This window comes from Lepidochelys kempii, chromosome 1 (genome assembly GCF_965140285.1).
Source record: "Lepidochelys kempii isolate rLepKem1 chromosome 1, rLepKem1.hap1, whole genome shotgun sequence".
Lineage (NCBI taxonomy): Eukaryota > Metazoa > Chordata > Testudines > Cheloniidae > Lepidochelys > Lepidochelys kempii.
In genome coordinates, this window is record NC_136380.1 from 181862472 (window position 1) to 181889326 (window position 26855).

At 40.9% G+C, this 26855-nt stretch overlaps 1 protein-coding gene across 5 annotated transcripts in view; it reads right to left on the minus strand.

The window, feature by feature from the left end:
- Nucleotides 1-26855, minus strand: part of GBE1 (1,4-alpha-glucan branching enzyme 1) — a 303019-nt gene that overhangs the window by 154259 nt on the left and 121905 nt on the right. For all 5 annotated transcript variants that reach the window (XM_073304014.2, XM_073304034.1, XM_073304024.1 and 2 more), the window contains 4 exons: nucleotides 10844-10969; nucleotides 5615-5750; nucleotides 3100-3190; nucleotides 1483-1692 (listed from right to left, as the gene is read on the minus strand). In XM_073304014.2, coding sequence (XP_073160115.1) covers nucleotides 1483-1692; nucleotides 3100-3190; nucleotides 5615-5750; nucleotides 10844-10969 — 563 coding nt within the window. The remainder of the gene's footprint in view (nucleotides 1-1482; nucleotides 1693-3099; nucleotides 3191-5614; nucleotides 5751-10843; nucleotides 10970-26855) is intronic.

Genomic DNA, 26855 nt, shown 5'->3' on the forward strand with positions numbered 1-26855 from the left:
AAATGGATTTAGTGCATTTATTTAGATATAATATCTAACATATGTACATAATATGTAACCATGTATTGAAATTAAAATTTTGGGATGGGTCATAGCAAACTGTGACTCAAGTAATCTGAATATAGGTTTAGAGAGTAACTGCAAGTCTTGTAACACCAAGCAGTTATGATTAGCAGTAATGACAATACATCCCGTTGTCATCATGAATTTTAAGTGTATTTGTTAATTAAGGTCTAATTACCAAGAAGTTATTTTAATCAGAAGGTAAGATAGAAACAGTTCATCCTATGTAATGGCACAGTGCTTATGTTATGTATCACATTACACCTATCACTTACTCAATACCATGTGGAAACCCTCAGTCTTCAGGGCTCTCCATGAGATTGGCCTAAATTACCAACAGATTTCCTCTGAAACAGTGACCTCCCTAGACTGTTACAATCCTTCGAAACTATGACACTGTCAACCTCAAAGCATGAAACCTTTGAGGTTTGAGGAAGCAACAGGAGGAGTTCTGATGGCAGCTGGCCTAAGCCTATGGAACTCTTCTCTGAAAGTGGTGAGATTTGTGGTCATCACTTGTGCAACTAAGCTTTCCCACAGCCACATCACTGAAATAATCAGCTTAATATGGAAAAAAGATGACTACTATGTATCGATATCTAATCCTTGCTGCCTCAGAGGGAGGAAAAAACAAAAAATGTACCAAATGTAAACCTTTATGCTGTAGTAATGATTTGTTAGGAACACAGCTGTTATGGTAAGAAGGATGATATAAATGCATAAACACACAAGATTAAATGTAGAGCATTACTTAGGTCTTCTCTATACAGGGAAAAGCCCTGAATAACTAGTGAGGAATAGCTATTGCTCAACCGCTATCCTGCACTAGCTCCATGGGTGGAAACTCTTATTCCACACTAAGGGCAGGCCTTCACTACCCCCCGGATCAGCAGGTAGCGATCGATCGATGTATTGCGTCTTGTCTAGATGAGATAAATCAATCCGCGAACGCACTCCCTGTCGACTCCGGAACTCCAGCTCGCAACAGGTGGAAGCGGAGTTGACAAGGGAGTGGCAGCAGCCAACTCGCCGGTGTCCTCATGGCCAGGTAAGTCGACCTAAGATACGCCGACTTCAGCTATGCGAAGTTGCGTATCTTAGGTCGACCCCCACACTAGCGTAGACCAGGGCTAAGAGTACCTTTGTGTAGTTTAGGTGAATCCACTGTCAAATTTAGGGGTTAGTGTGAAATAACTTTTGCACTCTGAGTTCACACCATAGCTGTTATGCACTAACTACCCTGTGAATTCCCCATCTAGACAAGCCCTTAGATTGCAGACAATACATTTTATGTATGCAAACTGTTGCATCGATTATATTTACAGTATAGAACTGTTCTAATTTGGCGAACATTCAATTTTTAGTGTAACTGAGGAAAAATAATTACCACTAAAAACTGCTACATGGTTTCGTACATACTTTGAATAGTCAAAAAGTCTGCTGTCCCAAAGACTATGCGTTCCTCTAGGACCGGAATGGAAAAAGCAGGAATCTGTACCATCAAATTTGTTCAGACCATCCTCAGAGTTATTTGATGCATGGCTGTGTACAACATCCAATAGAACAGTAATTCCCAATGAGTGGGCAACGTCAATCAATTCCTTCAGATCATCTGGGGTTCCATAACGGCTGCAAGCATGAAAATACAATGCATTAGGCAGAGGTAACCTAAATTAAAAAAAAAAGGCTGAATATGGTTTATGCAGAAAACTATACATTCATAGAGTTAACAGATAAAAGCTTACGTAATTTACTAGGGAACTCCCATGTAGTGGGAATGATCGATCATCAGATAGTCACAATTCCCCCCTGTTGGAGAAGCAATTGTGCAATACAAACTGACAATAAAGACATTTAAACAAAACAGTACACTATATGCTGACTAAATTATAAATCATCATTTAGGCATGTTCAAAGTTTTAAAAAGTAGGGTTGCCCCCAAATTTGAGCTTTTTCCTCCAATCACTTCAGGGAAAAAGAAAAACAAAAACTAGTCTTGGATATTTATGAAACACATTTCAACTTTTACAGTCTTACTTTTAAGCAGTTTAACACACTTTGCACCTGTACTTTTCATATTTAATGTAAACTATTTTCTTATTTAGTACACAAACTTCACAAATTTCTATATGATTAGAATTAAATAATCCATGACTTGGAAACTACTATGGATTCAAATGAGTATGAAATAATGAAAATAACACCCCCACCCAAAGTTTGCCACCTCTTTGCAAGTTGTTATCCGACATTTACTTACTTGGTGCCATTATTAGAGTTCACTTCATTCTTTTAAAATCATCAAAGGCTGTCTCAATATACAATGTGCAATTTGTTCAGCTAAATAAAACCAATTAAAGCTTCCTGAGTTTTTCAGTTGGTCAGTTTTCTTCTTGATGAAGCTTAAACATAACATTCAAATTTACCTTCATTTTCTTGAACAATTTATCTTTAACCATCGCCTATTTCTACAAGCTGATGGGCCTCAAAGCCATCTAAATACAGTTTGCTATGAGTATGAAATAAATTTAATTCCTATAGGATGTGCAACCAGTCATTTCATTACATGACTACCCTTTTTGTAAAGCAAAATGATTAAGCAATACCTGTTATGAACAAGTACCTTAAAGATGCTTTTATTTACCACAACAAAACATGCTGGACATCATTTGTGAGAATTCTCAATTTTGTACAACAGTTTCTATGGATAAAAAACACACAGCTGAGATCCTAAAGTGCAGAAGCTGGGATCAAAATGCTTTGCCAATTAAAATTTCTCATGACCTTTCTATTGTACTGTACACTATATTAAACTTTTATATAGAACTGATAATTATAGACAGCTGGTTTGATTTATTAGAAGAAAAAAACTCAATACAAAGCAAGGTCTGGATATGATGTCAGAATTCTTACAGTGCATTAAGCTATTTGTCTACATTTAATGTCTACAGTGCATTGTGCTATTTGTCTACATTTAAATACTATTTCACCAACCACAGAAAAAAGCGAAAGGTGTGCATAAGTCCTTAGAAAACATACCTTGATGCTGCAAAAAAACTTGTGATTTGATAACCAAAACTGGCATAGTAAGCATGTTCCATAATAGCCATCAGCTGAACACAATTGTATCCTGTTAAAAAAATCCCACAGTTACATGTCTAAATAATAATTTGATATACAATTAACTTTTCTAGTATTTCAAATATGTCTAAACTGCTTCTTTCTCCTTATTTTATCTGGTTCTAAATCTCTAATGTCCAATTAATAATTAACCACAGACTCAGTCTTTCTTAAAAGTAATGCCATTTTAACATTTTATACTTGTATGACCTTCCCATAAAAAATGGGAAGGTCAGTTTTTCAGGTGATCTACATATGAATAGATATATTGAATCTATCAGTTTGAACAAGCAATAAAAGATATGCAAATATAATCTTAATATTCTGAAGTGAAATTAACACCACCAATCTGCATGTCCTGAACTTCAGATGCACTTTTGATATTTACAGAGTTGTCATGAAAGCAAAGTAAGAGTAACTGATTAATAGTGCTATATCTTGTGCTTTACCAAGATTTTTCTTAATATTTCAAACACATTTTATTTCCGTCTTTAATCATTACATATTTTCTTTCCAAACTCATTTCCCTCAAGGAATCTTTCAAAAAGAACATTAAAGCTGTATAATTCTGTTTTGAGCTTACTGAAACAGCTGAGAACCAAGAAAAAGTTTGGGGTTTGTTAGTTTTTTGGTCCCTTATTCAACCCAAAAGTGTTTCACTATGATATTAAATGAAAAAAATCTAAAGGGAAAAATTATATTTTAATGATGAAACTGTGGTACCTAAAACAAATCTCTGCTAAGCTAACTCTAATATCAGCAAAAAAATGTCCTATCAGCAAGCGATAACCTTCAGGTCTATTTGAAAAGCCTGTTGAGACCACAGCTTCTCTTTATTATTTGTTTTAACTCAAATCCTCAGCATATCGTTTAGCCTATGTTTCCGCCTAACTTTATCCTGTTTATTTAATTTAGCTAGGACGTCATGCTTACTTTTGCCCTCAAAGTCAAATAGTTACTATTAAAAAAAGGGGGCTGGCATTAGCTTAGCAATTTGTCTAAGGTATATAGCCGTTATATAATTGCGGATCGTTGCATGGTTACCCACAACATTTTTGTAAATAAACAGTACAAACTATTTGAAATTACTATCATTTTATTTGCTTACAATTTATCTTGTTGTTTGCCTTGTGTATATTTCTTCACACTTTTAATATTTCAGCATTCTGACAAAAAGAGTGCCCCTTAAGAATTATTAAAAATAACAAATCCTTAAGTAGGTCTGGCTACAAACAGGTAGATACAATTTAAATCAGGCAAATGACTGATATTGTGGATACATTTATATTATTGTTATTTTGTTGTCTGACACCATTTTGCATTATATCCATGACATTCCTCCTCCCCTAAGGAAAAATCTGTAGGCAGAGTTGCATGCTTTCAGATTTCTACTGAATATATTAGCCTCCTGGAAAGCAGAAGATTAGTTTACAAGAGAAAATAACAGCATCACAAGATCAAGTGTTAACTCTGTATTTTTAGCTTATTTTGATTGGGGGTCCCCAAATACAGAAACTTACTCACTCTGGCAGTCAGCTTAACTGTAGTGAATGACTAAAGCCTTTTTTTTTTTTTTTTTTTGGTCAAACACTGACTTTAATATAAATCATTATAGTTTATTTATGGCTGGTTCTGTTAGTATGTGGATGAGCTCTGTGTGTATATAGTTCATATCTGGTTTTACTAGCTGTCATTAATATGCCAACGTTTGCCATAGATACCAAATATGGTTAGCATATTATTTCCAGTTCCAAATACAGTAGGGCATATCATCATTGTAGGGTAATGGCTAGCAAGTGCTCATGTAATCTTTTATGTGCCAAAGTGCAACAACTCTTAAAGCACAAAATCAGATAAATAATTAGCTTTTTTTTTAGATAATCATTCCAACAATTTCATCTACAGCCTATACAGTTACAATAATACACCACAATTCTTTCCTAAACAGAACTGCTCATGTTACTTGCTATGTAATACTGGAACATTCAAATTATCACTTAAAATTGTCACACTTCACAGAATAAACTTAGTAAAACTAGATACAGTACTTTTTCTATAAATAAATAGAAAAATAAAAATGTAGCTGGCACATCGGCAAGTAATCTGTTTTCAATTATTTGTAATGAGTGTCTGGCATTAATACAGCTTTGTTTTCAGACTGAAAGTAAATGACAAATATTTATCTAGTTCTAAGGAATGAAATTTTACTTAAAACTGTAAAAGAGAGTATCTTTGATCCATATACCCTAATTCCTGTCCATTTCATTTCATTATTTAATTAAAGCAATTATTAATACCCTAAAAATAAATTTCTATAGTACATTTAAGCTTCATTCCCCACACCCCAAAACACTCCATTATCTTTTCCAATAAGAGCAGAAACTCATTACAAATTTCTCTCTATATGCATCTCACCAAGAAGCATGTTACTTACCAAGATCCTTTATTTTAGGTAGTATGTTATACGTAAAGTTTTTATAAGAAGCAACTTTCCCATCTGGAGAAGCAATTCCCACGTGAGATTCATAAATTCTTAAGCTTTTTGGTTTCTTTGGTTGAGGATGTTTGCGCTATTGAATAGAAAATGGTTGTCATTAAAACACAGCATCTGAGAATGTCAATCTTGTTATATAAACACACCGTTTACACAAGTAAGAGAAAAAAGAACCAGTATATTGATTTTAAAATCAGGTAAGAAAATTGTAATGCAACATATTCCCTCTAGATTAATGCAATTAAAATGGTAAATACAAAAAAAAATTACTCCAATATGGAGATTGATCAATTTCTTTGATTTTTTTTTCTTCCACTCTTTACTTGACATCCTTACGGTCAGTACTTCCATAACTTCATTGCACCAATGTATTGAAGTGCTGATTTGTGAAAAAGTGACTTTAAAACAGCACACAGAAAACTGGTCTGCTGATTGTATTCTTAGTCAGATCTACTCAATTTAATGGGGAAAAAAGTTTTTGGGTTTTTTTTTTGTTTGTTTGCTTCTTGGGGTTTTTTTTGAGAGGGAGGGTTTTAAGTAAAGCACATTCTTCTGTCTAGTGCAGGACATAAAAATTCCTTTGTCAATATCAGGTAGAAAAGTTCCCAGCTGAGTGGAACTGAGTTTTTACAGAATATAAGCATTCATTAAGTACAGTTCGAAAGACAACCTTTCAAATGTTACTATCGGAGTAGGTCAAAAAACCTCTGAAAAAAAATCAGGTAAGGAGTTTGTATTCCAAGTTGATTTTTTTCCCCCTCCCAGGAAATTTGTTGGGATAAAATTTTCCAAGTTTTGAATTTATTCTCTCTCTCCCCTGCCATCCATTCCTTTCATTCTATTGCATTCAATGTCAAAAAGGACTCATGTCCAAGGTTTTCGCTACCACCAGCACCAACACAAATACAAACTTTTCCCCATATTATTTTTTTCAACATTTCTCCAAATTTGGAAAAGGTTACAGGGTGGCAAAGTCACTGCATTTCATTTTCCTTTTGTCAGGTGAACTTTTCCAAATTGGAAAAGTTTTTTGAAATAAAACTTTTGAAAGAGGGTTGAAAAAAGCCCAACAAATATTTTCCTGCACACAGTGGCCAAAAAATAAAAGGGGTGGGGAAAGGGAAGAAAGGGGGAAAGAATAGTTATTTACTCTGGCTCTTTGAGCTGAATTGTCCACATGCATTCCACTTCTTGTCCACATATGCCCCATGGGAGGGGGACTGTATTTTTGGCTGTCAGTGTCCTTTGGGCCACGATTGCACTCTAGATGTCCCCCTGGCCTCCCCACACACCTGCGGACATGATGAAGTAGGCCCAACAGCCTCTCAGTTCCTTCATCAATAAAGAATCCAGGTAGTATACAACTTTGTAGTGAAAGAAAAGGATGGCAGGTTGTGGAACGCATCCTTCCACCAACCTAATAGTGAGAAGACTTCTTGAAAGACTTCCACCATCATATCCATATGATGCTTTATGTATAGATACATGGATTTCAACTTCTCTGCATACAACATAGGTAAAGTCTGGCAAATTGAGACATGGGTGCAGAAGGCCATGTCACCAAAGAAGGATGCATCTGGAGGGTGAGCCTGCAGATTGAGGAGTCCTCCTATTGCCTGGAACCTCTCCTGTGGTAGCTAAGCTCTTCCTGACCTCAGATCTAACATTACTCCTATAAATTCTGTAGTTTGGGTTAGCAAAGTGAGGATTTTCCCATGTTCATTTGGAGCCCCTATGTGGTAAAGGGCCGTAAGACAATGTGAATCAAGCTGGTCATTGATCACCTGCTGGGAAAATTTTACCCAGATCAGCCAGTTGTCCAGGTCTGAATATACCAGACCGTAATGTGTTCTTAAGTGGGCTGTGCCTGCTACACTCTTGCTGAATATGTGTTGGTGCCATGCAAAGACTAAAGGGCAGGACCATGTATTGGTAGTAAGTCCCTCACTATGAAGTATTCTCTCTGTGCTAGGTATATGGACAGACAGAAAGAAGCATCCCAAAGCTGAGAACCACAAATCCATCTTGAGTATTTAATGAGGGGATAATTGAGACCAGGGTTAGCATCCTGAACTTGTAGTTACGGATGAATCTGCTGTGATATCAAAGTCTATAATCAGATGCCAACCTCCGTTCTTTGGGAATAAAAAGTAATGGGAGTTGCAAGTTGCAAAAGGGTATCTAATTCTTGATTTAACAGTATCTTGTAAGAGGGGTCCCTGGAAAGGAAAAGGGAAGAAGGGTTGGGCTAGTATGGACCTGGAATTGGATAAAATACCCCTTTTTAAAATAGTTTTCAGGACTCAGTCGTCTTAGGTGATCTGGTTCCAGAATTCCTCAACAATTAAAAAAAAAAAGTAGTCATTAAGTGTGTGCGCATGCACACACGTGTGGGGGGGGGCAACGAGGGGGTATAACTCCTGAAATGGTTCTGATTAGCTCTTGATGATCAAATCAAACTTGTTGCTGTGAAGCAGCATGCACCAAGGATGCAGTGGGAGAGGGTTTCCTGCACTGGAGCCTTTGCTCCTTCCATTGTGGTTCCAATACTATCTGTGGGTGACAGTAGCAAGGTGTAGATATCCCAAAGCATCATCAGGCTGAGGCTGTGATCTGCTTTCTCCTTGGTGCTGGCAAGTATATGCTCAATGAGCAGAGAGTGGCTCTCAAATCCTTTAATGATTAAAGGCCTTCAACTGTTTGCACACTGATCAATCACAAACTTCAAATTATTATTTTTATTACTATAGAACCTATGGAAGGTCCTCCACTGACGTTTGGGCTCTTTGGGTATTCCACAAGAATGGAGCCCGGAAGCCCTGTGATGAAGCAGCCATTGTTATATTTGGGCTATTAACTGTCCTTTGAGCACTACAGATTTTAGCTCCCCCCTGTGTTCCTATGGGAGCTTTTATATTAATTGTGACACCCTTTTCCCAGGTGAGATAGTTGTGTTTTAACAGAAGATCTTGATAATTTCAAATTCACATCTGGAGACAATCTGGGGAATAGATTTTTCTACTAAAAAAGTCAAGTTTGTAGGGTCCTTCTCTGTGCGTGTCATATTTGGAGACCATCGCTGTTTGGCTCTTTCATTCACTGCTGTCACCACCAGCGTTTTGAGACTCAGTAGATGCAGGAACCTTAAAAATTTCTTTGAGGGAACTTGATAACATGTATCAACTTACTTAGATGTGGGTGCCACAGATGTTGGGATCTGCCACAACTTCATAACTAGTTCCAATAACTCCTCATTGACAGACGTGGCAAGCCTACCATGCCTGGAGGAGGGCAGAAGATCTAGTCATTTATGAGATTTTTCTTGCAGTACCTCCACATGAATCTCCAGGGTGTCTCCCATGCAGCATAAGTCATCTCAGAAGATCCTAAAATCATCCAGTTGGCTAGAAGTAGAAGGGATGACTGCCTCATTGATTGAAAATAAAGATATTGCTGCTGGAAATAATTGATACTCCCGTTCCTACATGTGGTGTTCTTACTAAGTTCACACTCTACCATAGCAAAGTGAAAACTGACCAATCATTGTGAGTTTTCACTACAACTATTGAGAACCCTGCAGACAGCAGAGATACTGAAAAGAATAAGACTCATTTCATTCTGCTGCTGAAGAGAGGCTAAGAACAGAGGCTAGGGGGGAAAATATAATATCCAACACTCTTCAGCACTTAAGGGGCTCAGGGAAGTGATAAACTGATGACAACACTGGAAAACACCGGTTTTATTCAATATCTTCATAAATGATCTGGAGGATGGTGTGGATTGCACTCTCAGCAAATTTGCGGATGATACTAAACTGGGAGGAGTGGTAGATACGCTGGAGGGGAGGGATAGGATACAGAAGGACCAAGACCAATTGGAAGATTGGGCCAAAAGGAATCTGATGAGGTTCAATAAGGATAAGTGCAGGGTCCTGTACTTAGGACGGAAGAACCCAATGCACAGCTACAGACTAGGGACCGAATGGCTAGGCAGCAGTTCTGCGGAAAAGGACCTAGGGGTGACAGTGGACGAGAAGCTGGATATGAGTCAGCAGTGTGCCCTTGTTGCCAAGAAGGCCAATGGCATTTTGGGATGTATAAGTAGGGGCATAGCGAGCAGATCGAGGGACGTGATCATTCCCCTCTATTCGACATTGGTGAGGCCTCATCTGGAGTACTGTGTCCAGTTTTGGGCCCCACACTACAAGAAGGATGTGGATAAATTGGAGAGAGTCCAGCGAAGGGCAACAAAAATGATTAGGGGACTGGAACACATGAGTTATGAGGAGAGGCTGAGGGAGCTGGGATTGTTTAGCCTGCAGAAGAGAAGAATGAGGGGGGATTTGATAGCTGCTTTCAACTACCTGAAAGGGGGTTCCAAAGAGGATGGCTCTAGACTGTTCTCAATGGTAGCAGATGACAGAACGAGGAGTAATGGTCTCAAGTTGCAGTGGGGGAGGTTTAGATTGGATATTAGGAAAAACTTTTTCACTAAGAGGGTGGTGAAACACTGGAATGTGTTACCTAGGGAGGTGGTAGAATCTCCTTCCTTAGAGGTTTTTAAGGTCAGGCTTGACAAAGCCCTGGCTGGGATGATTTAACTGGGAATTGGTCCTGCTTTGAGCAGGGGGTTGGACTAGATGGCCTTCTGGGGTCCCTTCCAACCCTGATATTCTATGATTCTATGAAAAAAGACACTGATCAATTATGAGAATAACTGCGTGAAATCAAGATAGCAAAAAACAAAAGCAAAAGACACAAATAGTACATTACACTTAAAACAATACTGAAGAGTAAGTTGATCAGCCAAACAGCATTCACTGAGCAGTATGCTCCCACATATTCCTTTAAACTGCAGGGGACAGGTCCATGTGGGCACAGCAGAACATCTTTTTTTTAGTATGGCTTTAGGGCTTGGTCTGCAGACCAGTAGATTTCAAGTACATTTTTTTCAAAAAACAATAAGTGCATTAAAATAGGCGCTTACAATGGAAATGTCTTCTCGTGCTTAACTATAATATTGATACACCATGTGCAAAGTAACTCGTGTTATAATTAGAACGCACCCCAAAAAATAAAAATAAAAGGACTGTGACATGACAGAAATCACATCATAAAACATGCCTTGCATGCACTTCTAAAAGCTTTTGAAATATAAAATAAGCCTTACTAGATATGGCAGTGGTGGTTCCCAGTGTATCCAATCATAATTCACATTTCTATCTACGCGTGCTACATATTTGGCCCAAGGTGAAATACGGTAGAGAATCTCTCCATTTTTACTACGGATCACCACCTAGAAAATAAAATGAAGACATAAGAAATCACTATAATGTCATGTATATACAAAAACCCGTACAGAAACGGAAGTCTGTTCTTAATGATAGGAGCGCCAGAGGAGAAAAGATTCTCATGTTAATTCATACAGCATAACAGTGTTAACAAAAATTAGCCAGATTTTCCTATAAACTAGAAGACAACTGTGGCATTCTACATTACTGGATTCTTTGAACATAAAATAAAAATGCAGCTTTGTCATCATTCCATGCAAAGATGGGTTTAGCACAGCAGATGGAACAGAAATAGGAACACATCTAGTGAGAAACCCTGTATTAGAAGATTAACAAAAAATGAAACTAGGGGGTTTCACAGTTTGTAGCTTCTGTAGGCAGAGCACACTGCACGCATCAAGGGGTTCCTTGCATTCCTCCATTCCCCCCACCAGCTCTCTCTGTGCCACCTCCCATCTCTCTCTATTTCTGGGATTCCTTGTAGCTCTCTTCTTTCCCCTCTTTCATGCCAGGAACTATGTACCCTCCATACTCTACTCCACACACACACACACACACACACACACACCGCCCCCCAAGGAAGGGACTATATGTGGGCCCCCATTCCTCCATTTGCAGACAAACAGAAAAACAGAAATACCAATGCCATTAAAAATGCTGATGACCAATAAAAATCCATCAGCTATTCTTTTGGATATTACCTTCATAAATTCCTTTTTAATAATGATTCCTAGCTCTTATATAGCTCTTCTATATTTTAGAAGAAAGTTGGAGTGATATTGTATAGATCAGAGTTGCTTATGAACAGCACAAGCCCATGGCAATGTCTCTGCCACAGACAGGGTAAAAGGAAAAGAAAACCTGCTATTTGTGGACCTAATCTGTCACAGGAAGAGAGAAGAACACTGTTGCCCTTCACTCCACATCTTGCACAAACAGTGGGGACTCCCTGGCTTTCCCATACATCTGGGGATAAGGAGAGGGGGAGGGGAAGCAAAGACAGTGCCTGTCCTACAGCATCATCACTATGAAACAAACAAGTTAAGGCTGTCAGGAGTAATTTGTGTGCACTACTTTACATTCTGGACCTTTAAAATCTTCCTGAAAGAGACTGAGATGTAAGATTTAAGCAAGGCATTAGCGGGAAAGTAATGGGAGATCCTGAAAGAATAATGCTGCAATGGGGTGGCTACGGAAACAGTACTATAGAGGTTCTAGGCCTCGGAGGATACCTTGGAACATGTGATTTTCCAGCCAAGAGGTGGACATCTATGAAGTAGGAAAACCACAGCCTTGCCTCTACTACTTGAAACTGCAGGAGTTCAGTAGCCTGAAGGTCAACATTTTCCACCTGCTTTTGTATTTTACACATGCATTTATTTACATGTGCATTTTGCTTGTAATTAAGTAATTTGCTCCCACATCTTTCTAGGAGGATTCTGTCTGGAACCCATTTTGACAATGGTTGTGGGAGAGAGGTTAAGACCTTTCAACAGAGTAAAAGAGTAATAACTCATATGTTGAACTTTTTCAAGGCTGACCAGGTTGGCATCCAGTCCAAGACTATACTGTGGTTATGTCCTGATCTATGGTGGTGTCTTTCTTAGGTCCTCAGGAGCTACCTGCCTAGCAACCATAGCCTTGTTCCTGCACAGAGAGAGAGGTTATTGAGAAGGTTCCACTTCATCACCATATTAACAAGTGTGGGGGGGGGAGGGGGAAGGGGAGAGTAGATGGAAACACTGACTGGGCTCTCAGTCAGTCACCAGGGATTAGGTTGAGCCTCCTAAGATTAAATGGGATTGCAGCTCACAGATTCTTGCCACCTGTCTGTGTCGCTGCTGCTGCTATGGATGTGCCATAGTGCTTCAAGACTATTAGGGCTTGAAAGAGTAGCAAAGTGAGTAAATGAAAATGGTTTAATATTAGTTGAAGCTAACAAAGGATAGGTGATCAGGTATGGGAGGATCAGCTTAACCGTGTCCCCATTTGTTCAGAGGCATAGTGCAAGTCTGTGAAACAGGCCAGATAATTTGAAAACAGACATTTAGCTGAGGATGGAACGGACTATGGTGACACTGGAATTTCCAGACTGGATTAGTGGTCCAACAGCAGCGCCACTACCAGATGCTTCAGAGAAAGGAGCAAGAAGTTCTATAGCAGACAGTGGTGGAGTAGCCTGGCCACAAGAAAATTTCCTCACCACCCCTGCAGTTGTTGGTTGACTGATATACCCTGAAGCAGGCCCTATGAAAAATAGATATTTAATCCTAATCAATGTAACTCTGGATGTTCTCATTATACACATAAATCTCCTTTTTTTAATCCTAATAAATTTGTCTTTAGCAATACGTGACTATACATGTTGTTCACATTAGCTAAACTGTGTGTGTGTGTGTGTGTGTGAGGAGACAGTATTCCAGTTTCAAATGTGTTACCTTCCTCTTTCACTAAGTGTCTACACTGGGTGTTTTGTTTTTTGTATTATAAGAAAAGGCAAATGAAGCACCTCACTTACTTTTCTCACACCATTCATTGTTTGTTTTTTAAAAATAGCCCCTTTAGTTACATAGGAGATAAAAGGTGGCCAATTTTTTTTTTAGTCTCTTCACACAAAAGTCTTTGTATGCATCTAATAATTTTTAACCAGTAAATACCCTATATTTCTGTCTTTTTTAAACACAAGTTGACCAAAAATGGGGGGTATGTCCTCCACCTGGAATACTATTGTTTTATTACTGTATGTAATAATATGTTGTATGACAAAAACTGGAATGGAAAATATTAAAAAAATTATAATCAGACTAACCTAGTTGGCTTTTTTTGGGCCACCATTGTACATTGAGCTGAGGTTTCAATGAGCTGTCCACAGTAATGTCCAGTCTGAGCGATTACAGAACCCAACAACATCTGAGTAATTCAAATAATTTCTTCCATAGTTCTTTACTTTGAGTTTGTCAGTAATGAGATTCTTCTCCAATATAAATGTACTGGGGCTTTCAAAAGACTTCAAGTGGTATAATTTTCTGTTACCACAACCACACAGGTTTGTCCTTAACCCATCACATTACATATCCAGTACAAATGTCTGAAGGAAAAGGCAACAATCAACTAACTGCTAGATATTCCATGTATTTTGAGAATCCAACTTATTTTCAAGTAACAAATAGTTATTTGAACTGCACAAATTTTCGGTTTCCAAAACACCAGCTGAGAATGCAAAAGTATTACAAAGATCAACTTTGAGGTGATAAAATGGGCTTGGTAAACGTAATAGTCAAACTAATTTTAAATCTAGTAAAATGGCTTATTTAGATCAAATTATGAAATGAAAAATGCTCAAAGAAACAAACTAGATTCATACTTAAAATTCACATTAACCCAGATTCTTTGGCACTTAGCTAGTTCTACTGTATGACACATTTAGATAAACAACATAGTTAACCATCAAAACATATTCCATGCACTTGGAATCATTACAGCTTTTTATATTTCAGTACCATGGAGATTCCAAAAATCATTTCGCTTTTGCCAAATTTCACATATATAAAAAATAGAGTAATTGAATGCACTGGGTTAATAGGATTGTAGAAATTTCTTCTGAAGAGCTCATCTCATTTCAGTCCCCAACTCTGCTGCTTTCATCTGAAATAGCTATTGGAATAATATTTATTTAAGGGAATGGATAAGCTTCTTAGTTGATAATTATACACCTTTACATCTAGAGTACTCAACAGGTAAATAAATTGCTTTTCAAAATATTTAATATGTAGAATAAATTTGTTTCTCACATAGTACTCTCAACATGCAATTGTATACAGGCTGTGCTAATGCACAGCAACTTAAGTTTCTGATCTTTACACAGCTTTATAAAACTTGAAATGAATGATTTATATTTGAAGGAGGTAAGAGAGCAGACTATTGATCTAATTCATTTTTGCTCTAAGCTTTTATTCTAGGACAATTTAACTTTTAACATTATTATGCAAAGATATAAAAAACCTCTTAGCTCTAGTGAAAAGGGCACATTTATTGAAGAAGAGAAGACACATAATTTAGTTAACTTTGCAGATGCGAGAAGAGTCTCCTAAAAAGGGCAATTATCTTAACAAGTAATCAAAAAGCGTAAGTCTAGCCTCTCACATTAAATGATTTTCCTCAGTCGGGCTCTTTCTCAACAAGGGGCATTTTCTAAAATTTTCCTACCCCTATTGTATCTGAATTAGCCACACCATTGTTAACAGCACTATAACCCCTACTGTTGCCTGAACCAGCTGCTGCTGTCATTTTAAAAAACACGATGGAACTGTGCACTGAGCTGGAGCTTAATTCCATGTTGATTGGATAAGCAAGTACACCTAGCAGCATTAAAAATAACAAACATCCAGAGCCCAGTTTACACAACAACTCATGATGCTCCTAATGCTAGTGGAGCTGAACCCCTGTTAATAACGGTTGTGAACTCTTAGAAGATTGTTTGGGGGCATAAAGACCCACATGTCCCAATCTTAAAAAAAAAAAATCTAAGTGCAGTTACACAAATAACCCAGTACCTATGAACTGTGGTCTGAATGAGAGCTGGCTAGTTGATGCTCAATCCTGACAAGACCACAGTATTTGTCTGTTGGAGGAAGCAACTAGAATAAATTGATAAAGGATTATCTTAGCACCCCCAAATGAGGAAGCATTTCTGTTATTTGTCACACAGGCACAAACTTGAGTGGTTTTATTAAACCGTGGGTAACTGAGGATAAAGGTAGTCACAGTCATTTTCAATGTGCTCTGAGCAAAGAGAGTATGACTTTCCTCAGGGGAAAAAAACTGATTACAGAGAATCACAACTATCACTTAGAGACTTGATTACTTCCATATAAAGTGCATTACAGTAAACTTTGGACCCATTCCGAAGCTGGAGTAGAAGACAGTCGCTCCCTTTATTAACTGGCATTTCATAGAGGCAATTTATTGTGCAGGTGCTCCATATTCTGCTTGGGGCACCAGAGAACGTAAGTATTTGGAACAAGATAAAGGAGCTGGATGTTATACTAGATAAACAGATATCGGGTCAGCACAACAGTCCTCACCCATTCACCAGCAAGTGAAATATTGCACAAAGAAAAGTCTGTATCTTAGGGAAGACATTTTTTGTCTTTTCTGCTAACATTTCTGCTTAACAAGTCCATCAGAGGATTTCCCTTGTCTGGGATGTGGAAGACTTGGACACAGACTCTTCACTATTTGGAGAAATTGCAGGCTATATTCAGGAGTATCTTCTGGTTTATAAAGGTTACAAGTAAATGTTGACTGGAACCTGGTGTACTTGATAGGACCACCTAAGAAGCAAAACAAGACCCTTTTACATTTGGATGGGTTTTTAGTTTATAGTGAGATCATTCCTTGGGCCTCACTCTCACACTCAGAACCATCATTAATATAGCCCATTGAGGCATTTTGATGCTAGATTGGCTCTTTTAAAAAACATATAATCTTGTAGTTGTTTTTAAAAGAAAGTAACCACATACAAACACAAAAATATTTTTTTCTGGTATGCTATTTAAAAAGCAACAATGTAAACACCTAATTAAATAGAGAACACATATTCTTTTCTAGGTACACAAGGATAAGCCCTAGAATTACTGTTCTATATTTAGGTTAGAACAAGTTTATAACTGCACAGCTTCCAGTACTGAATTGCATATTGAAATAAATGGTGGAAGCATAGGCATTTGTCTGTTTACATACACACTGTGAAGGACCATGCACCTTTAAAAATTATTATATCGACTTGTTGACTCGAGAAACATATTGCACATGCAAAATTTCTCATTTTTTTCCAACAGAAGTAAACAAACTTTCACCATTTATTTCCACAGCAAAATTTCCTCCCCCTTTCACCAAATCACACATTCCTCTCTGAGGAAAGCATACCTACCACTTTTAAAAATGAAAATATGAGTATATGTGGCTGGCTAATTTTGAGCATGAGAGGTATTTTGCCTAGGGTAAACATTCCTGGAAAATAAAGGCTAAAGCCAAATATTCGTCCTAATTCATAACTAGAATATTCACTGTCAAATAGAAGATGCAGCTGTTCCACTTGGCTTTCAGTTAATGTGACATCATTAATATCCTTTGTATGGCATTTCTACTGCAACCACAGCAGTTTGATCTGGGATGAAAATTGTTGTGTTAAAGTGCACTATTATGCAGAATGAGACTGTATATTGCAAAATAATTAAAGCAACTGCCTCTTCCCAGAGTGGAAAAAAACTTTACAAACCAACATAGGAAGACAATCTCTATCCCAAAGAATGCAAAGTTAAGTGGCTATCACATACATTATAGCAACAGAGGAATACATTTTTTTTAAAAAGGCAATTTAGTGTGCAATTATTTACAAATGAACTAAGTTTGTCCCATCCAAAACACACACATCAGGCATACTTCGATGTAAAATGTTAACTAATAATAATTTTAAGTAATTAAAATATGTGCTTGAGTAGTTCCAAAGGAATTCATATATTTAATACTCTCAGCATTCCATCTACCCCAGCCTTTTTTTTAAGTTTGATCAAGAACTACAGAAAGGGGAACATTATGCGGTATCACACCATTTAAAGGGTCAGCCATGGCTTTATTCAAACACACAGTTAACAAATAGCACAAAAACAATGAGGCTTATCTACTAACCACAGAGCAGTTAGGTAGCAAGGCGGAGGTGGCTGCCACCCAGGGAACCTACAAACTCTGAATCTAGACCTTCTGTTCCTTACAGCCCCGTGGTTACGTCAGTCCAAGCCCTGTCATTCTGCAGTGTGAACACAGGTTAAGCCACAGACCCAAATCAGAAGGTCTGTGTAGTACAATATGGACATATTAGCACAACTATGAGACCAGAGTCCAACAACTGTAAACTTATGTTTATGCAAAGTGAACGTTCAAGCACTGACTTGGAAAATCACGTTCACAAGCCCAGATCCCACAAACTAGGTTTCAGTGTGCTATGTATACATATCCTTTTCTAATGAAGTTATCATTGCAGGAAATATGTATCCTGAAAAGCAGAGGGTATGCTGACACAATACATTAACTGGGACAGATACTGCTGCATACTTGCTGGCATTATCAACTTTTATAGCTAAGGACAAGACACAATGGCTAATGTTTGTTAGCAGTTACAGTATAAGGATTTCCTTAGAACTCTAGCTTAGTCACTGAAAATATTTTGTACTTCTAATAGTCTTGCCAAAACAAAGATTACTGAACTAACCTTTCTAAACACTCAGGAATTGCTCCTTCACACCATAAAGCCAGCACTCATAAATACAGTAAACAGGTTTCAGAATAGCAGCCGTGTTAGTCTGTATCCACAAAAAGAACAGGAGTACTTGTGGCTCCTTAGAGACTAAAAGTTATTTGAGCATAAGCTTTCGTGGGTTACAGCCCACTTCATCGGATGCATAGAATAGAACATATAGTAAGAAGATTATATATATTATATATATATACACACACACACAGTATTAGATCCGGATCAGTGGGGTACAGGAGTCTGGTAGAAGGCAAATATACTGGCCACTGGATGAACTGTTTTCTGTTCCCTGAGTGACCAGAGCAGGGCTGCACTAGAGCAATCAAGAACCTGCTGGAACAAATTAAGACAGGCACGCTAATTAAGACACCTGGAGCCAATTAAGAACATACTACAATCGATTATGGCAGGCAGACTAATCAGGACACTTGGTTTAAAAAGGATCTCCCATCAGTTAGGGGTGTGTGTGCAAGGAGCAGGGAGTGAGAAGGCGTGCTGCTGGAGGACTGAGGAGTACAAGCGTGATCAGGCTTCAGGAGGAAGATCCTGCAGTGACGGTAAAGAACGTGGCCACGGGAAAGGCATGGGGAAGTAGCACAGGGAGTTGTAGCTGTCACGCGCCTTTACAAGAGACACTGTAGACAGTTGCAATCCACAGGGCCCTGGGCTGGAACCCAGAGTAGAGGGTGGGCCCGGGTTCCCCCCATGCCCCTCAACTCCCTATTTGAGACAAAAGGAGGTGACCTGGACTGTGGGTCCCACTAGAGGGGAAGGTCCATGGCCTATCCCCCGACCCACTGGGTGGGTCAGCAGAGACTGCGGGGATTGTTCTCCTCCCTTTCCCCATGCTGGCCAGTGATGAGGTTAGCTGAGTGAACAGCAGGTTTGAGCCATTAGCAAAAGTGGTCAAATTGAGGTGGTCGTGAATCTCGGAGGCAAGCAAATCCGCCAATAAGCGCAGGACCCACCAAGGCAGAGGGGGAACTTTGTCACAATACATACAGAGAACATGAAAAGATGGAGTAAGAGGCTAATTAAGATGAGCTATTATCAGCAGGAGAAATATTATTTTATTATTAATATTTAATATTATCCTCACACCTTCTCGTCAACTCTCTAAATGGACCATCTTGATCATCACTACAAATCTGGGGATATTTCAGAGAAGATTGGGGGTTGACAGTCTACTGTGGATGCCTCACTTACTTCAGAGCTTCCCCCTTTCTCCAATTCCCCTACCAGGAGTAAGTCTCCAAACCCTGGGAAGTCCCTTCCTATGAGCACCGGGTATGGGAGTTTAGGGACTACACCTGCTGCTACCTCAGTAGTATTCTCCTGAATCTCGATTTTTACTGGGATGGTGGGGTAATAACTAACTGTCCCATGGATGCATGTTATCCCCGTACGCTTAGCCCACAGTGGCTGACTACACTTCCCGAGCCAAGAGTGATAGCACTCCCCGAATCAACCAGTTCTGTGTTCTCTACCCCATTTAGCTTCACTAGTCTGGTGTATATATGTGGGGTTAGTGAGACCCCCCACAAGGTGGATTAGGGAGCATGGGTCTGCCCAGTTCCCCAGGTTACACTGCATAGGCTCCTCGGCACTGGGACACTGTGCAGCTATGTATCCCCACTCCCCGCAGGCGTAACATCTGTATGGAGTCCTAGGCGTTCCCCGGACTCTTGGTTTGGGTAGTCTAACATCACAAAGCTCTTCCCCCTCAGTGCTCCAACTCTTTGTGGCTTCTGGTGGGCCTTCAGCCCCTCTCTTTTTCCACCTGGGCTCCTCCTGGTGGCCCAGTCACACGAGCTCTAGGGCTTGGTGCTGCTAGTTTAACCCGGGGTGCTTCTTCCTTAACTGGTCAGGTCAACTCCCTCACCGTCCTTCGCCTTTCTACCAGCACGACAATCTCATCGTAGGTGGAGGGTTCGTTCTGGCTTACCCAGGCGCGAAGGTCTGGTGGTAGTCCTCTCATGTACCGATCGATGACAAGAACTTCTAGTATCTCCTCCAGACTCTGGGACTCAGCTCGTAACCACTTCCGTGCGAGATGGATGAGGTCATATAATTGGGACCGTGGGGTTTTGTTTTCCTGGTACCTCAACTCGTGATAACGTTGGGCCCGCACTGTGGTTGTTACCCCAGATCTGGCCAGGATCTCTGCTTTCAGCTGGGGGTAGTCTGCCACAGCCTCTTCAGCCAAATCATAGTAGGCCTTCTGGGCCTCCCCACACAGGAATGGAGTGAGGATGCTAGACCACTGTTCTTGGGGCCAAGCCTCCCGCAGAGCTGTCCTCTCAAAGGCCAGGAGGTATGCCTCTACATCATCCTCCCGAGTCATTTTCTGCAGCCAGTTGCTGGCCCCTATGATCTGCGTCTCATCATGGCCGTGGTTCAGCTCTGTAAGGGCCTTTACCTGGTTTACCAGTTCCCGCAACATAGCCCAGTCTTGAGAAGCCTGGTCCATCAGCAGGCGATTAGTCTCTTGATGCAGCCGCACTGCCTCCTGTTGGGCAGCTGCCTGGACATGGGTAGCCTCCTGCTGGGCAGCCATGGCTTGTATCAGTGCCCGCACTACCTCCTCCATTGTGGTAAAAAAAAAAAAATAAACCCTCTTCCTTCTCCCCCAAAACACCCTCCTTCTTCCGCCATGCTGTGGACACCAGATCCCACTTCTTACACCAGTTGTGACAAAGTTCCTCCTCTACCTTGGTGGGTCTTGCGCTTATTGGCGGATTTGCTCACCTTGGTGCTTCACTGCAGCCCTCAGTTTGGCCGTTTTTGTGAACCCACAGTCCAGGTCGACTCCTCTTGTGTCTGACTAGGAGTTGGGAGGTTTGGGGGGAACCCGGGCCCGCCCGCTACTCCGGGTTCCAGCTCAGGGGCCTGTGGAATGCAGCTGTCTAGAGTACTTCCTGGAACAGCTGTGTGACAGCTACAACTCCCTGGGCTACTTCCCCATGGCCTCCTCCCAACACCTTCTTTATCCTCACCATAAGACCTTCCTCCTGGTGTCTGATAATGCTTGTACTCCTCAGTCCTCCAACAGTATGCGTTCTCACTCTCAGCTCCTCGCACCTCTTGCTCCCAGCTCCTTACACTGGCACCACAAACTGAAGTAAGCTCCTTAGCCTGCCTTAATTGATTCTAGCAGCTTCTTGATTGGCTGCAGGTGTTCTAATCAGCCTGTCTTAATTGTCTCCAGAAGGTTCCCGATTATTCTGGAACCTTCCCTGTTACCTTACCCAGGGAAAAGGGACTTACTTAACCTGGGGCTAATATATCTGCCTTCTATTACTCTCCGTAGCCATCCGGCACAACCCTGTCACAGGTTAGCTTGCTGGAACTTCTTTAGCATCTCTTCATCTTACTATATGTTCCATTCCAGGCATTCGATGAAGTGGGCTATAGCCCATGAAAGCTTATGCTCAAATAAATTGGTTAGTCTCTAAGGTGCCACAAGCACTCCTGTTCTTTTTACAGTAAATAGTTGCACTGTAACGTAGGTTGTGTTAGATAACTAGTCTATATATATTTACTGAATTCTGTATAAACATTGAAATATTGAAGGTTTTGTTAATGCATAGAATTTGAGATTGAACTCAAACAAGAATAACTTTGTTTGAGCACATCTACCAACATCGGATGGCAATTGTATTATTACTGTTATGAGAAGGATTAAAGTTGCAGCAATAAGAAAATAAAAGGATTACAGATTAAAGAAGCTTCACTGATGAAAAAGATGTAGACTATGTCTTAATTTTTATTTTTTTAATTTATAGAGCACTCTTTCAATAATATGCCTCGATTCTCTGCTCCCTGGCCCCAACATTACAAGAATTCCTCTACTCTCCTGTGATGTATAGGTGTTTCTCTTCTGGCCAACCCAACATATGCTCAGTCCCACCTCATCTCCGTGTGTTTGCATCTGCATACTGCCTTTTCAATTTGAATGTTGTTGCTACTGCACTACCTAGAGAAGAACGTGCATGTGATTAACTTCTCCCAGAGAGCAGTGCAAGTGCAATGCAAGTGAAACAGATTATGCACAAGATATTCCCCCCGCCCCTTCTAATCTTTCTATTCCAGTAACTTTAGGTTACTTTTAACAGTACATGCCAAGTTTTCTTTAGGAAATGTAATTTTCAAGTGAACCATATCCCTTTAAATGCTAGAATAGAATAAATTAATCTGCTTCTGCCACAGACTTTTCACTGTAGAGGATATGAGCTTGAATGCAAGGAGGACAGGAAAAGAAATACTTGAAAATAGAGAGCTACTGTCACTGAGGTCTTGTGGACTATTTGTACTTGAGAGCCAGTATGTTCAACATATCCTCTACAAAATTTCAGGAATTATCGAAGATTCGTACGTTTGCAATTCAGCAAATCTGTTTCAAACTACATTGTGATTTGTAACACAGAATGAAAAAGAAAAAAGAAAGCAATTCAGAAAAAATAGTGGAGACAATTGACTTGGAGATTTCCAAAAACAAGCTAATAAATTAGCTGCTCTGAAACACTATATTATTTCATTACTTTTATAGCTTGAGAACACTTGAAATGATTGTTGGTAAATGTGGCTTTTTAGCCAGTGACTAAAATAAATTGGCCATCACAGACTAACAATATTTAGCATAATGATAGAGTGGACCCAGCTTTAATATAAATATGCAAATGTCAATGAGTTATTTACAAGGACAGTAAATAAGAAGCTATTATCTCTATATTCTAGAATTTATAGCATTCCATTAGCTTCACATGTGTGTATTCATGAGACAAGATTATCTGAATACAGAAACCACAACAGCTTGGCTTTGCATTTAGAAAGCACATACCTCAAACAGATAACAAACCCGATCTGAAAATAAGCATGATCAGACTACTAAAAACATAGTATTGCCTTCAAACAGCAGGAACGTGCCCATAAAACCCTCTTTTGGAAAGTTTAAGATAGGCTTTGTAACAAACCAGCCAGTTTTTTTTATACTATAAAACACCATGTTTTTGCAGAATAAAGTGTTCCCTCTCCCACTTCCTAGAGCCCTGGTCTACACTAGGACTTTAGGTTGAATTTAGCAGCGTTAAATCGATGTAAACCTGCACCCGTCCACACAATGAAGCCCTTTATTTCGACTTAAAGGGCTCTTAAAATCGATTTCCTTACTCCACCCCTGACAAGTGGATTAGCGCTTAAATCGACGTTGCCGGCTCGAATTTGGGGTACTGTGGACACAATTCGATGGTATTGGCCTCCGGGAGCTATCCCAGAGTGCTCCATTATGACTGCTCTGGACAGCACTCTCAACTCAGATGCACTGGCCAGGTAGACAGGAAAAGAACCGCGAACTTTTGAATCTCATTTCCTGTTTGGCCAGCGTGGCAAGCTGCAGGTGACCATGCAGAGCTCATCAGCACAGGTGACCATGATGGAGTCCCAGAATCGCAAAAGAGCTCCAGCATGGACCGAACGGGAGGTACGGGATCTGATCGCTGTTTGGGGAGAGGAATCTGTGCTATCAGAACTCCGTTCCCGTTTTCAAAATGCCAAAACCTTTGTGAAAATCTCCCAGGGCATGAAGGACAGAGGCCATAACAGGGACCCGAAGCAGTGCCACGTGAAACTGAAGGAGCTGAGGCAAACCTACCAGAAAACCAGAGAGGCGAACAGCCGCCTCTATGATGAGCTGCAGGCCATTTTAGGGGGTTCAGCCACCACTACTCCAGCCGTGTTGTTTGACTCCTTCAATGGAGATGGAGGCAATACGGAAGCAGGTTTTGGGGACGAAGAAGATGATGATGATGAGAAGGAGGTTGTAGATAGCTCACAGCAAGCAAGCGGAGAAAACGGTTTTCCCGACAGCCAGGAACTGTTTCTCACCCTAGACCTGGAGCCAGTACCCCCCGAACCCACCCAAGGCTGCCTCCTGGACCCAGCAGGCGGAGAAGGGACCTCTGGTGAGTGTACCTTTTAAAATACTATACATGGTTTAAAAGCAAGCATGTGAAAGGATTACTTTGCCCTGGCATTTGCGGTTCTCCTAGATGTAGTCCTAAAGCCTTTGCAAAATGTTTCTGGGGAGGGCAGCCTTATTGCGTCCTTCATGGTAGGACACTTTACCACTCCAGGCCAGTAACACGTACTCGGGAATCATTGTAGAACAAAGCATTGCAGTGTATGTTTGCTGGCATTCAAACAACATCCATTCTTTATCTCTCTGTGTTATCCTCAGGAGAGTGAGATATAATTCATGGTCACCTGGTTGAAATAGAGTGCTTTTCTTCAGGGGACACTCAGAGGAGCCCATTCCTGCTGGGCTGTTTGCCTGTGGCTAAACAGAAATGTTCCCCGCTGTTAGCCACAGGGAGGAGGGAAGGTTGAGGGGGTAGTCACACGGTGGGAGGAGGCAAAATGTGACCTTGTAACGAAAGCACATGTGCTATGTATGTAATGTTAACAGCAAGGTTTACCCTGAAAGAGTGTAGCCACTGTTTTATAAAATGTGTCTTTTTAAATACCGCTGTCCCTTTTTTTTTCTCCACCAGCTGCATGTGTTTCAATGATCACAGGATCTTCTCCTTCCCAGAGGCTAGTGAAGCTTAGAAAGAAAAAAAAACGCACTCGCGATGAAATGTTCTCCGAGCTCATGCTGTCCTCCCACACTGACAGAGCACAGACGAATGCGTGGAGGCAAATAATGTCAGAGTGCAGGAAAGCACAAAATGACCGGGAGGAGAGGTGGCGGGCTGAAGAGAGTAAGTGGCGGGCTGAAGAGAGGGCTGAAGCTCAAATGTGGCAGCAGCGTGATGAGAGGAGGCAGGATTCAATGCTGAGGCTGCTGCAGGACCAAACCAGTATGCTCCAGTGTATGGTTGAGCTGCAGCAAAGGCAGCTGGAGCACAGACTGCCACTGCTGCCCCTCTGTAACCAACCGCCCTCCTCCCCAAGTTCCATAGCCTCCACAACCAGACGCCCAAGAACGCGGTGGGGGGCCTCCGGCCAACCAGCCACTCCACCACAGAGGATTGCCCAAAAAAAAGAAGGCTGTCATTCAATAAATTTTAAAGTTGTAAACTTTTAAAGTGCTGTGCGGCATTTTCCTTCCCTCCTCCACCACCCCTCCTGGGCTACCTTGGTAGTCATCCCCCTATTTGTGTGATGAATGAATAAAGACTGCATGAATGTGAAGCAACAATGACTTTATTGCCTCTGCAAACGGTGATTGAAGGGAGGAGGGGCGGGTGGTTAGCTTACAGGGAAGTAGAGTGAACCAAGGGGCGGGGGGTTTCATCAAGGAGAAACAAACAGAACTTTCACACCGTAGCCTGGCCAGTCATGAAACTGGTTTTCAAAGCTTCTCTGATGCGTACCGCGCCCTCCTGTGCTCTTCTAACCGCCCTGGTGTCTGGCTGCGCGTAACCAGCAGCCAGGCGATTTGCCTCAACCTCCCACCCCGCCATAAACGTCTCCCCCTTACTCTCAGAGATATTGTGGAGCACACAGCAAGCAGTAATAACAGTGGGAATATTGGTTTCGCTGAGGTCTAAGCGAGTCAGTAAACTGCGCCAGCGCGCCTTTAAACGTCCAAATGCACATTCTACCACCATTTTGCACTTGCTCAGCCTGTAGTTGAACAGCTCCTGACTACTGTCCAGGCTGCCTGTGTACGGCTTCATGAGCCATGGCATTAAGGGGTAGGCTGGGTCCCCAAGGATACATATAGGCATTTCAACATCCCCAACAGTTATTTTCTGGTCTGGGAATAAAGTCCCTTCCTGCAGCTTTTGAAACAGACCAGAGTTCCTGAAGATGCGAGCGTCATGCACCTTTCCCGGCCATCCCACGTTGATGTTGGTGAAACGTCCCTTGTGATCCACCAGAGCTTCCAGCACTATCGAAAAGTACCCCTTGCGGTTTATGTACTCGGCGGCTTGGTGCTCTGGTGCCAAGATAGGGATATGGGTTCCGTCTATGGTCCCACCACAGTTAGGGAATCCCATTGCAGCAAAGCCATCCACTATGACCTGCACATTTCCCAGGGTCACTACCCTTGATATCAGCAGATCTTTGATTGCGTGGGCTACTTGCATCACAGCAGCCCCCACAGTAGATTTGCCCACTCCAAATTGATTCCCAACTGACCGGTAGCTGTCTGGCGTTGCAAGCTTCCACAGGGCTATCGCCACTCGCTTCTCAACTGTGAGGGCTGCTCTCATCTTGGTATTCATGCGCTTCAGGGCAGGGGAAAGCAAGTCACAAAGTTCCATGAAAGTGCCCTTACGCATGCGAAAGTTTTGCAGCCACTGGGAATCGTCCCAGACCTGCAACACTATGCGGTCCCACCAGTCTGTGCTTGTTTCCCGAGCCCAGAATCGGCGTTCCACAGCATGAACCTGCCCCATTAGCACCATGATGCATGTATTGGCAGGGCCCATGCTTTCAGAGAAATCTGTGTCCATGTCCTGATCACTCACTTGACCGCGCTGACGTCGCCTCCTCGCCCGGTATCGCTTTGCCAGGTTCTGGTGCTGCATATACTGCTGGATAATGCGTGTGGTGTTTAATGTGCTCCTAAT